The 12525-nt window shown below is 38.4% G+C and overlaps 3 protein-coding genes across 6 annotated transcripts in view; 1 reads left to right on the top strand and 2 right to left on the bottom strand.

Annotated features, from left to right (window-relative positions):
• LOC131307886 (4-hydroxy-3-methylbut-2-enyl diphosphate reductase, chloroplastic-like) overlaps nt 1-2019 on the top strand; it is a 41582-nt gene extending 39563 nt beyond the window's left edge. For both annotated transcript variants that reach the window (XM_058334616.1, XM_058334615.1), the window contains 7 exons: nt 13-144; nt 305-379; nt 470-575; nt 665-759; nt 1240-1425; nt 1520-1606; nt 1778-2019. In XM_058334616.1, the coding sequence (XP_058190599.1) occupies nt 13-144; nt 305-379; nt 470-575; nt 665-759; nt 1240-1425; nt 1520-1606; nt 1778-1843 (747 nt within the window). In that variant the 3' untranslated portion in view covers nt 1844-2019. The remainder of the gene's footprint in view (nt 1-12; nt 145-304; nt 380-469; nt 576-664; nt 760-1239; nt 1426-1519; nt 1607-1777) is intronic.
• A 1324-nt stretch (nt 2020-3343) lies between these two features.
• On the bottom strand, nt 3344-7085 carry LOC131307884 (protein DETOXIFICATION 33-like). 2 transcript variants are annotated; one of them, XM_058334612.1, is made up of 7 exons: nt 6484-7085; nt 5537-6078; nt 5369-5455; nt 5180-5236; nt 4452-4690; nt 3776-3981; nt 3344-3607 (listed from the first exon to the last, which is right to left on the bottom strand). In XM_058334612.1, exons 1-7 carry the CDS (start codon nt 6763-6765, stop codon nt 3488-3490), a joined length of 1533 nt encoding a protein of 510 aa, XP_058190595.1. In that variant the 5' UTR covers nt 6766-7085; the 3' UTR covers nt 3344-3487. The 2 variants fall into 2 exon arrangements, with proteins under 2 accessions (XP_058190595.1, XP_058190596.1); XM_058334613.1 differs by having other exon boundaries at nt 5537-6074; nt 6484-6624.
• Nucleotides 7086-9199: 2114 nt separating this feature from the next.
• LOC131307893 (uncharacterized) lies at nt 9200-11239 on the bottom strand. Of its 2 annotated transcripts, none has more exons than XM_058334627.1 (2): nt 11090-11239; nt 9200-10023 (listed from the first exon to the last, which is right to left on the bottom strand). In XM_058334627.1, the coding sequence occupies exon 2, from the start codon at nt 9997-9999 to the stop codon at nt 9331-9333; it is 669 nt and encodes a 222-aa protein (XP_058190610.1). In that variant the 5' UTR covers nt 10000-10023; nt 11090-11239; the 3' UTR covers nt 9200-9330. The 2 variants fall into 2 exon arrangements, with proteins under 2 accessions (XP_058190610.1, XP_058190609.1); XM_058334626.1 differs by lacking the exon at nt 11090-11239 and adding an exon at nt 10651-11000.
• Nucleotides 11240-12525: the final 1286 nt, after the last annotated feature.

Here is a 12525-nt window from a genome sequence, read left to right on the forward strand (position 1 = left end):
ATCTCTATGAAGGTCTGGACTACTGTTGAAAAGCACAAGAAGGGAGAGTACACGTCTATTATTCATGGGAAATATTCTCATGAGGAGACTATAGCTACTGCATCATTTGCAGGAAAGTATATCATCGTGAAGAGCATGGCTGAGGTACTTTTATCTTGGCTGTTATTGTTCTTTGAGTTCTCTTTATTCTTAATATCTTTCAGATTTTTACGCTAAAGTGACATGTATATTTTGAATTTTGATCGCTAAGTAAGCTGTCTTCACTGCAAGATTTTTAATCTATATGATTCTCAACTTAACACAGGCTACATACGTTTGTGACTACATTCTTGGGGGTGATCTTGATGGATCTAGCTCAACCAAAGAGGCATTTTTAGAGGTAAAGTGTTGCTAGTTCATTTAACCTAAAATTTCAATATAGTTTAAGAATGATGGCAGGTCTCATGCAAGAACTTTTGGTTTGTCACAGAAATTCAAATTTGCAGTTTCTAAGGGGTTTGATCCAGACACTGACTTGGTTAAGGTTGGTATTGCAAATCAAACTACAATGCTCAAGGGTGAAACTGAAGATATAGGTTAGTTACATTTTTCACTATGTCATTCGATCATATTTGCCAACTTATTGCAAAATTGTGGTTTCTAAGTTTCTTTTGTTGTTTCGCAGGAAAATTAGCGGAGAAGACAATGATGCGCAAGTATGGCGTGGAAAACGTCAATGAGCACTTCATAAGTTTCAATACGATCTGTGATGCCACTCAAGTATTCTCCTCTCCTTTGATCTATTGGTTTTTTTCATTTTCATAACTAATGATTATTATAGTAGACCATCAGATAATATACTGGGGTGCTCATTGTCATTCATTTTTCCATGCTTTGTCTTTTCCCTTCACTTGTTTGTGTTTTGTCAATAGAACTTAGCTTATGTAACAGTTTTTTTCTGGGTGTGCATTTGGTTTTGGAAGCTCATTGCTCTCGAGAGAGGTTGAAGAGCCTTCCACTTACTGCTGATCCACATGTTTTTCATTTCTTATTTGCAACATGTTGAAGTTTTGTTCTGAAAACTGTTTCAGATTACAAAAGAAAAAACATGCACTTAAAAAGTTTGTCTATATTCCTTTTTTTTTTTTTGTGAGTGAAAGTAAATAAATGCTCATAAAAAAAGAACATGAACCAATTTTAGCCTTCTGGGTGCTTTTGGCCTTCATGAAGCCTCTTCTAATTAAATCTTGTCCATTTCAGGAGCGACAAGACGCTATGTATAAGCTGGTGGAGCAACAGCTGGATCTTATGTTAGTTATTGGGGGGTGGAACTCAAGTAACACGTCTCACTTGCAAGAGATTGCGGAGGATCGTGGAATTCCATCTTACTGGATTGACAGTGAGAAGAGAGTCGGTCCCGGAAACAGAATTAGTCACAAATTGATGGTAGGTGCATGCGAAAAATTCCAATGTGCATGACAGCCATATTTAGTTTCCCAAAATCTAATTCATCTAGGTTCAAATTGGCTAATTGTTACAGCACGGTGAGCTGGTTGAGAAGGAGAACTTTTTACCAGAAGGTCCGATCACAATAGGGTTGACATCTGGTGCCTCTACTCCTGATAAGGTAATCATCCTAGCATGATTTATCTTCCTTTTCGCTACTATCCCTCATAATGGGCAATTTCCTGAACTTTGATTTTCACTAATTGTGATTATATAATCTGCTCTTGTTATAGATGATCACGCCATTGGCTTATTAGTAATCGTAATTTTGTGTCAAAATGGTTTTCACCAGGTTGTTGAAGATGTTCTTATCAAGGTGTTCGACATAAAGCGTGAAGAAGCTCTGCAACTAGCATAAGTTGATGTCTGCTATTAATTTCAGAGAGAATAATAGTGTTGTATTCCATTGAGATGAAGATTTCAGAGGAAGTTTCCTAGTGCTGTATTTTATTTCGATGAATAATTGAAAAAGTGTACCACAATCTGTAATGTAACATGTACCGCGTTGTATGTATAGAAGGTCATGGTTTTACATCTCCATTTTCTTCTCCGGCTGAGTACCTTAAAAACTTGGCTAAAAAGTAAATACTGCGGACTCGAAGGCTTTCGAACGTTGAAATTTGCTCATGACTTGAAGAAATTTTTTGCTCAGCTCATAATCCTTTGAACGTGGAAAAGGGTGCTCGAAATTGGGGCAGGTTTTTGCCATTGCATCTTTGTACCAAGTCATATAAAAGTGGTTATAGAGCTGATGAAATGTAGTAATGTACTCTTGTTTGTGAATTTCTCCTATATTTTGAATTTTCTATCCTACACTTAAATTAGCTCTTAGCTGAGATGAATATGCCGAAGTTCGCCGGATACGGATGCCCATTGAATCAAGTAATGGACATCCCACCTTGCATTTTTGCTGTCTTCCCAGAATCCCAGCGTGTCCCGTGTCCCGTGTCCCCGGTGTGTCATTCGCATATACAATGACCTCTAGGAGTGTCCGTACATCATTGTAGTAGCGCCCTATGTTTATCCGGGCAATCCAGAACTTCCAACCTGCACCTATTGCAATCCCGGTAGTTTCAAAGAAGGTGATTGCACTTGGTTCTCATTTTCTTCTTAAACTCATTCATTGATAGGAACTTCTAATCAATTATGCTTTGTTTGGACTAATAGAAGAAGTGGCTTGCATGGCGATAAGCATGTTAGTAAACCTTGGATGTGTGTAAATGTATCTCAAGATAGCCCAATGGTTATGCCACCCCAAGTGCCCCAAACCCCTCTCTCCCAACCTGCCAAACCCCAGGATTTGCTTCTTCTTCTTCTTTTTGGTTTTTCAAGTTTTCAATCTACCGTAATTTTTCCATTTCCAATCTGCCTAATCGTTTATGCACCTTGTTAGAAAACTTTTAAATTGGACAAAAATTTGAAGCATGCTTTCTTTTATTTTTGGAAAAGAAAAGGTCATCCACACTTTATTTTCAAAAACTTGTTTACAGAGTGAGCGAGGAGTTGGCAAAGAGGGACATCTCGCGGTAGAGTTCTTGTTATTCTAGTTCAGCTTATGTTTAGATCAAGAATTTGTGTAGAGATTTATGGATGGGAGGGCATAGCAAAGCGATCGAAGAACCAAAATATTTGTAGTTGAGTCCTTCGTTAGCCAGTTTCTTGGTTGTCCCTTATGCTTCCATTTTTTCTTTTCAGAACTCGACCTGTATAGGTGTTCAAAAGGCAAAAAGAAAAACTTGACCTATATATGATATATCACACCTCACACCTGGAAATGGAAATAGGTGGTTAAATGCTAGAATGCTCACCTCTAAATAGAGAGATTTCTCACTTGGAAAACATATAGGCAAAAAATGGGTTATACAACTAAGAATGCTTTACATACAAAAACATGGAAGGTCTAATAAGGAGACACCTCAGAAAACATCAAAGAAAAAATGGGGGAGAGAGAGCGAGAGAAAAGAGAAGAGAAAAAACCAAGAATACTCTTCTTATTTTTGAGTTATTCAACAGTAATTGGTAATATAATTTTCGGTGAGCCCTTATAATCAGTCAGTTCCTGCATTTGTTGAAGCTCGGGTGAGCCACCCCACGTTGTAATCCGCTCCTCAGCTTGCAAAGCCTGCATGTATTTGATGAATCTATTAATTCATGTGCATAAATGAAGACAAGTACCTCAAATGAAGAATAGGGATATATATGCTATAGAATGAACAGATATATTCTGTTCATGACAGACACTTTGCTATTGTTTAAGCTATAGGTTGTCAGGTTATTGATTTTGACTTACCTCTTTGCTCCAGTTTGTTCGAATTATGATGATCAATAAGATTACTGTTTGAAGAAGGCTACCAATAAGCATCCCGGACCAGATGCCCTTTACACCTAGCTTGAACACATAACCAAGTACGGCACCGATTGGAAGGCCGACTATGTAGTAGCACCCTGTGTTCAACAGGGCAACCATTGACTGCCAGCCTGCACCTACCGCAACCCCTGCAGTTTCAGCAAGATGATTGGTTATGCTTGGACCTTGTTTTTTCTTTTGCAGCACGTTCATCGAGAAAAAATTTCATTGAATCAGTTTGCATGGTTAGCAAAATGAATGCTAGAAAACCCTATTGTATATTGTTGTTTGCAACCTTGTCAGAATATGCAACGACAAGGAAACCATGTTGTTTACCATTTTATGTATGACACAAAAAAAGTCTGGTACCTACTTCAAAAAATTTGTGTCGAAAACAAGTGAGGGGTTGGCCAGAGGGACTGGTCTGAGCCACTGCCAACTGGAGGTGGGAGAGGCCGAAGAAGTTGGGAGGGGTGGGGGGAATGGAACTTAGTTTGAGAGCAAAGAAAAAAATGAGTTTGGTTTCATAATAGCTTGAAGATTTTGTCAAAGGTGATTATTTTGTTTCTGGATATTGAACATTTCAAAACAAAATCATTGACATCTGAAGAGAGTGTACCGTGCAGAATTGGTTGGATGCTGTTGAGGAAGATGGTTGCTGCCAAAAAGTACCCCAACTTGGATGTCTCACTCATAACGAGAGGCGTTGATGTGAACAGCTTAGGAAAATTATTCTTGGTTGCCAGAATCACGGCTGTAAACAAAATTCCAAACATTACGGATGTCCAAACTGTCACCACTATTGAGAATTTTGCAGCTTTTGGATTTCCTGCTCCAAGCTCATTGGACACGCGCACACTGCAAGAACAGTACGAATATGATCAAGGCAGGAGGGACAACACTTGGAAGTTCCGAACACTAGGAGAATGCTAAGGAATTGAAGGAACAAAACTAGCTTCTAACTTCATTATCTCTTTATATGTTCATTTACCTCTTCTTTTCCTTCCGAACACAAGCCATCTGCAAATCTAGCTTTTATTTTGTTTTAGCTAATAGTTATAGATAAGACCTGAACCTACGCATCATACCAGTAAGGCAGCACCGTACATTGGTGGTGATGTATATTGACAGGCCAATTTAATAAAGAATTTGGCTATACTATCATAGTTGCCAAGAAAGGAGTCACATATATTTTACGATGACTATATGCCACAATCCTGAACTTCTTTTCTCTAAACCATTTCATCTAAAATCTTCTTTGGTTTTCTGAATTCTTCTTTCTATAGATAAATTTTAAGATTTGTATTGCTGTGCTCCCGAATATGGGAATGGGCAAGAACTGCTAACCTGACTGCTGCGTTGAAACCCAGGGCAATCATCAAAGTCCACAGCTGCAAGTTCATACTACCATATACACAGAAATTGGGGAAGATTAGAACGCAAGCGTGCTTAGCAAAAGAATATACTAGACAAAACCAGATATCATAATTATGATCCTTCCAGAGTGACAATAGAGAGCTAGAAAAGAATACTAACCAGATTGAAATGGCATCTACGGCAATTGCTGGATTCTTTAAGCTTCCCACCATGAGGATGACAGCAGTGTAATACCACAGCTCCAAGCTGTTACCCAACCATAGCATTTGTATAAGTGAGGTGAATCATTTATAGTCCCTTTGTGATCTCAAAAATGTGAAAGCTAACCATAGCATTATTGCCGAGGCAAGTGAGAGCTTCACGAAACCTGTCAACGACTTGAATGCTAACAAGGAAAAACCAGTCCATGCTTCTGGAAAGTACCCAGAAACCACATAAGCAATCTGGGCCAGGTTCAGAAGCCACCAAGAAATGTTCCCAGCTATGGCAGCACCGAGTAAGCCATGCCCAAGCTTTGTTACGAGCACCCAATTCAACAACGAGTGAATTCCCAGAGTTGCTATCGAGACTATGGTCATGAACCAAACTTTGCTTTGGGATTGGAGAAACTTTTGTATGGGGAAGTTTAGGGCATATGCAAACAATTGAGGAATTACCCATCTACAGTACTGCCCGGCGAGATCAGAGATTTCACTGTTTTGATGAAGGAGCTTTAGCAATGGTGATGTGAAGACATAGAAGGGTGTCAGAAACAAAGCAGTCACTCCAGTAATGATCCATGATCTTTGCAAGTAAATTCCTAGCATGTTGAGCTGTCCCGCGCCAACTGCTTGACCACAAAGGGTTTCGAGAGCACTTCCCATCCCTAGCTACAACAGAAGAATTAGTCAAATAGAATCCAGTTAGTTCAGCTTTGAAGGCTTAATTGGAAAAGGTCATTTTGGATGATGTAAATACTAGTCATAACTTGTGCCTAAAGACACTACAAACACCACCTTGGATCAGCAATCATAGGCCTTCCAATAAAAGGCCGTTTTGTGGGACTCAAACCGTCTTGAATCGTAACTTTTTTTGCGTGTGCAGAGATAATCATTCTAGAAAATAGGGTTGATCTAACCTTGAAATTCGGCTCAACACTTTGTATGTAAGCAATGCTTTAGAAGGATCATCAAAGCATAAACACAAAAGGTTGTTTTTGATGAAGAAAAGCATTGGCAAGCAATAGGCCAATACATGCATAAAAATCTACTAACGAGTACATGATGACAACTTACCATGACACCGTATACAAAGCCCTCAACTATATTTTGAACAACTGAGACTGCTGCGAGCTCGATATCCCCCAAATGGCCTACAAATGCAGCTGTTACAACATCTATAGAGAATTGAGTGACTGCAGTAAGCATAGCAGGAGCTGCTATTTGCCACATCATTTTGGATTCGTGCAAACATTTTTTTGTAGTCGTTTCTTTCTCCGGAAGCTCCATCACCTGTCTCCCTGCTTCGGGATGATTTTCCTCCATTGAAGCACCTTCCAACAGACCCATCCAAAACATAAAAGTTAAAACAACTTATATAATCATTTGTCTTGAGAACTATTTATCATTATATATAATGTACGTCCAAGAGCACCCAATTCTAAAGAGATTTGGTTCCAACCCCTGACAAAGTTCTTAGGTATTATCTGAGGAAATTAGATTACGCAGCCACCTAATCAAAGTGATGTGTAGTTTTTCCTTACTTTGTCCATTGGTTTATTTGTTTTGCAAGGACACTAATTGATTGCTTTCTGCATCAATATATATTATATTATGGCAAACGAAAAAGATAGGCAAAGTTTGGTGGATGCTTTTCTGACTTGCTGGATGTTCAAACGAATTTTTTTTTTTTTTTTTTTTGATCCGATGTTCAAACGAATTTTGATAACCAATAAAATATGCATTTCAGATGTGCTTTTCTAGCCATTTTTCTCTTTCTGTTGACCTTGGTAGGTTGGAGAAGCTTCCATTGCAAGGGAAAAAAAGATGCTAACATACTAACCACTCAGAGCCATCCTGTACTTTCCATGATCACCAACCACTTTTATTCTCATACTTCCTGTCATATTATGGCAAGTCACGGATCCGGGGACGCTACCAAGCGGTCCCTGCCAAGCGGATGCAGGACGCATCCGGACCGTCCAAAAGTGTTTTTAGCCATCCAGATTAAAAATCGAACTCTTTTTCAATCCGGACCCTTGATTATCGAGATGGACGGTCCGGATGCGCTCAACAAGGCGCTTGGCAGCATCCCTGGGTCCGCAAGTCACCAGTCTGTAATAAAATCATTATTCATATCATCCCGGATTATCCTATAGATGACTCTGTGACATAATATGAGTCATGAGACAACTCATAGTAAATTCCAAGTTTGCAACTCCCCAACAACTCTCCCACCAACTCAAGTTGGCTGCACCCAACCAAGATCTGGTGGAAGTTATAACTGAGAAATACTAACTGCATCGACAAGATTTCCCAACAAAAGTCTGCACAGCTTATCACTACTTTCGAGTAAATTCTTTTGATAAAATAAATCTAATTCTTTGTGCGAGTGTTTTATGTCATAGAGTACTGCTATGAGTACCGACGGTTTCCGTAGGGAAACCGTACCGACGGCCGCCCCGGGCCGTCTCCGGCCACCGGACGGTACCTATATCATTTTCGTTATGTCATAGGAGGTCCTTTTAGATATCATGAAATTGCATCAACCGGACAATACATTGCACAATTCAAAAGTCCATATAACAAACCCAACAACCATAGAAACAACCCCCTAGCGGAGAACAAATAAAACAGCTTATGAAAGAGCCCGTACAAAGGGCTTAATAAATGGAGAGAGAAATTTTTGGAGTAATAATTGGAGAGAGATGAGAGTAATAAGAGGAGAGAAAACTTATTGAAAATCATGTTGAAAGAGAGGGGTTCTGAGAACCCCAACTGAACAAAGCCAATTATCAGTACTTGCCTGACCACGTAACAGGCTAATAGGAGTGTAGAGAGGCCAGCCAACGAATTCTCTGGTTTGTTTCAATCGTATCTATTAACTTAGATGAACTGTCATCCGCAGAATTTTGAGACAACAGCACAATTTTATGTTACGTGCTTAATAAATAGGAGAGGCAAACAAAGCAGAATCACTACGTGAATGAAAGAGGCAAAATGGTTAGAAATGTATTAAAAACTGAGAGGATGGGGTGTTTAAGGGAAATAAAAACAGCAGAATACATAATCCATGATAGCTTCTCAAAATCTGTGGAATCTGGTACTTCAAACCAGTCGAAGGGGTAATATTACACAGAATACAATCAAAAAGCTTAACTGCAAACAAAAGCCAATAACAAGGGTATATCCTTCAGATATATATCAACTTTATTTTCTCCTCTCAAAAGATTGCCATCAGTATGGTGCAATTTTCTTTTCTGCCTTTGTTCGGTTCAGGAGGTGATTGGTGCTGGGAGATGCTTACTCAAACTACTTGTTCTGATTGGGATTGTTTGAGCAATTCACGCAATCATCGACTTCTTGCCAATTGATCCAGAGTACTTTTATCGATATTAGAATCAAATTGTGCAAAGGCTTCTAACAAAAACAAAGGCAGCATTCCATGTTTGTCCAACTACTGGTCTAACTCAAGCTAACAAATCTTTGCATGTCAATATAAAATATGTAATCCAGTTAGGAGCCAACAAGACAAGACAGACAACCAACGCAATTAGAAAAGGATAGGCAAAAAGTTAGACCAACACAATAGTATGCCAAGGAGATGCATGGAAGTGTGCCATACTGTTTGCCTATGGAAATCCATCGCATCCGGTGAAATTTGAGCGTATTTACTTAACATATGTAACATTCTTTTAACGGATAAAGAATTCTAAGGGTGAATAAATTTACAAACTTGCAAGCTATGAGATATACACTTATGTTAACTCGTGTATGGATAGAATTAATCTAATTCGAAGTAAACGAACACATTCGCATAATCCAAATGCATAATTCGACATTTATCGAAGTAACATATTCAAATACACAAATATAATAGTGTTAATCGTACATGCCTATGTGCCAGCTCCAGAAATATAATATCTACGACGAAATGAGATAGAAAATCACAGCTATGCCAACAAACAAGAACCACATCTTCATAAATGAATCTCTCGGTTGTCCTTGATTTGAATGATGATGAAAACCATGAGCATGACCTCCGTGAAATGAACCAGGAAACCAATAGGGGTTTCCAGCGGTGGCTCCATATGCATTGGCATAATTGAACCCATGCACCTGAAGGTTTAAAAATGGAACCAAACCACCAAAACCAGCAGATTGTGTAAAGTTGCCACCCCTTGCAGCCCCCATAGGCATAAAACCTCCCATAAGTCCGTTCCCTTCTTGACGGAGATAGTTTGCATATGGAGGAGGAGATGGAGCCGTTTCGGGTCTCTGGCTTGCTGGACGATGGGGAATCCCAACTCTGGGGATCGATCTATGCCTTGGGTCCAAAATTATTTTTCCCCTTCCATATATAGGAACCAACTTCTCCTCTTGTATGAGGGCCTTACAAACTGGACACTCCTGGGAACGTGAGTGCACATGCAGCCATTGATAAAGACAGGGCCAACAATAGAGGTGGCCACAAAGGGTAACGACTGGATCTTCAGCTAATTCAAAGCATATATTGCATTCGAAATCACCGATGTCGTTGCTAGTATTTCCTGAACAAGAAGGAGCCGTTGATTGCCCAAACCCACTATCCATATCCAAACCCAAAAACTGGAACACCTGATATTCACATCAACTTAAAAATCAATAATCATCAACAAAATTACAAATCAGAGCTCAAATACTAGATTCAATATTGATGCTTGAGGTCGGAAAAAACACAAGCTAAACACCGAAAGAAAACTAAAGCAACTAAACCCTAGACAAAACTAAAGCTATAATAACTTAGCCAAAATACCCTAGGTGGGACCTAAAATGAGATCAATCAGCCAACATCTAGCATGTTAGATCATCAATCATCCCAAATTGTTTGGAAATAGACCCAATAGCATATATAGTTAATCAAAAAATACAATATGTCACCGAGATTCAACTACTCCATCCAAACTACCGTCTGTGAATGCAACACTTATGGAAACCTAATCTTTATCTACCACAGAATATGAGATTTACAAGAACCCTCACATATCATATAACTACTCATGCAAGGCAGAACAAAAACTCCAAACACGCAGAACCCTAACCATGGTATTGGACATAGAGCCAAGAGGCAAAGAAACAGAAACCTTGATTGCTGAAATAAATAAATCACAAGTCTCCACTCCACAATCTAGACTCAAAACAAAGTTTACCTTTTTATTTTTCTATCAGAAACCAAACCGAGTCAACGTGACCGACAATCCTCACCATCAATGAAGATTGTTGGGTTTGTCAAGCCTGATTCAGTCTTTAGTACCTAAGTAGACAACTGGGAACCACATAAAATTCGTCGTTTACTTCCATTCTTTCTTGATTTATTCTACATGCGATTATGTGTGTTGGGTCGAATCGCAACAGAGTAATACGGGTAAAAATAGCTAGGCCATAGTAGTGGTCACGTCCAGATGACTGGCACATATGCCAATTTACTGTAAACCAAGGTTTTCGCTGCCGGTAACAGTTAGGTCTACCACGAATGATAAAACAGTCATAATCAAACATCCATATATACAAACACACACAAATAATCAAATATACACACAGAGAAATATAAACATATACATATAGATATATATATATATATATATAGAGAGAGAGAGAGAGAGAGAGAGAGAGAGAGAGAGAGAGAGAGGTGGGGAGAACTGACCTGTGAATGTTGAGCAGCGGAATTTGTTCTGAAATTTTTAGGTCTAAGCTTGGGGAAGGAGGAGAAGAGAAGAGCATCGCAACTACCGGACTAGTTAGAAATTCACTATTTATAGTCAACATCGTAAATTTCGCGGCAATTACAACGACATTTGTATTGCGTGGCACATATATTCATACATAAAATTACCAAAAAGTCCCTAAGCGGACACGGTGATAGCCAGATGGTAAGCACCTTAGAGCATCCACATTGTAATAAGCAAATGAGTTTGGATAATCAAACTTAACAATAATGTTCAAAAAACACCTCTCATTGTAATAAGCAAAGTTACAAATCTTTTAGTAAATAATCAAATTTCACCCATTCCATAACCAAACTTAACAACTTTTATCAATAACCAAAACTCAATAACCAAACTCAAAACTCAAAAACACCCCACATTGGAATCGTCTCATCGAGACGAATAATTTGGTGTGGTGGGGTGCGTAATTGAAATTCGTTTGTGATTGAACAAATGTGCATTTTGTATTGTGGGGGTTTTTTTGGTTAGGGATGCAAAAATAACCAATTTGGAAGTAGAGGTTGTTAAGTTTGATTATGAACTAAATGGATAATCAAATGCTGACGTGACACATTTTGATTATTAGTTTTGATTATTACCATTGCGGATGCTCTTACTTAACTAATTGTATGGTGTTGAAGTTAATAACCGAATGAATCTTTAGTGGTAACAAGGTATGGAATGTTTGGCCTATATGAAATTAGGAGAATAAACACTTATTGCTTTTTTTCGTGCCTACTGGGCTAAACCCTTGGAATTAAGCACCATAAGCTTTCATGCTCGAGACTTGTAGACTTCTTTTTTGCTTAATAGTTAAAACAAAAAATGCTACAGACATATATAGATATTCTCAAATTCGAACACAGATGTATATAAAACCATTCAATGCAGATGAGTCACGCACAACAAATGTGACGCCCATGTACATCGAACATAATTAAACATCATATATTAAGGCACAGAACACCCACGAACTTGACTGTATGTAACAAATATATTTTACTATTTTGTTCATTCTTCCCCTTTTTTGGTAGGAACCAATGTGCTTCAATAAGGATTTTTCCGAGGACAGACTTAAATTATTTGACAGTGACCATAGATACGGAAAAAGGGTTAAAAGGCTTGCTATTTTTCGATTATACTTTTCATTTATGAAGATCATCAAACGAAATAATCTATGTTATATACAATTTTATCTATTTTCTTCGCATTTTTCTTACCTACAAAAAAATTAACTTATGATTTGTTGTTTCTCTCTATGACCTTTACAGATCCAAAACCTACCTAAATAGATACTGAGGTGACCAAATGGGATGTAGATATAAATGAAAACAAAATGCATTTAATCCCAGCCAAAAATTGGTCCTCACTTAGA

Source organism: Rhododendron vialii, chromosome 11a (assembly GCF_030253575.1).
Source record: "Rhododendron vialii isolate Sample 1 chromosome 11a, ASM3025357v1".
NCBI lineage: Eukaryota > Viridiplantae > Streptophyta > Magnoliopsida > Ericales > Ericaceae > Rhododendron > Rhododendron vialii.

Bases quoted from the DNA above. Each gene is read 5' to 3' on its own strand.
- LOC131307884 (XM_058334612.1), bottom strand. From the start codon at position 6,765: ATGTTTTGGATGGGTCTGTTGGAAGGTGCTTCAATGGAGGAAAATCAT. The intron at 6,079-6,483 runs GTAAGTTGTCAT...CTTCTGTTGTAG, and splicing joins GCTTTGTATACGGTGTCATG to CTAGGGATGGGAAGTGCTCT. The intron at 3,982-4,451 runs GTACACTCTCTT...CTGAAACTGCAG, and splicing joins CATCCAACCAATTCTGCACG to GGGTTGCGGTAGGTGCAGGC.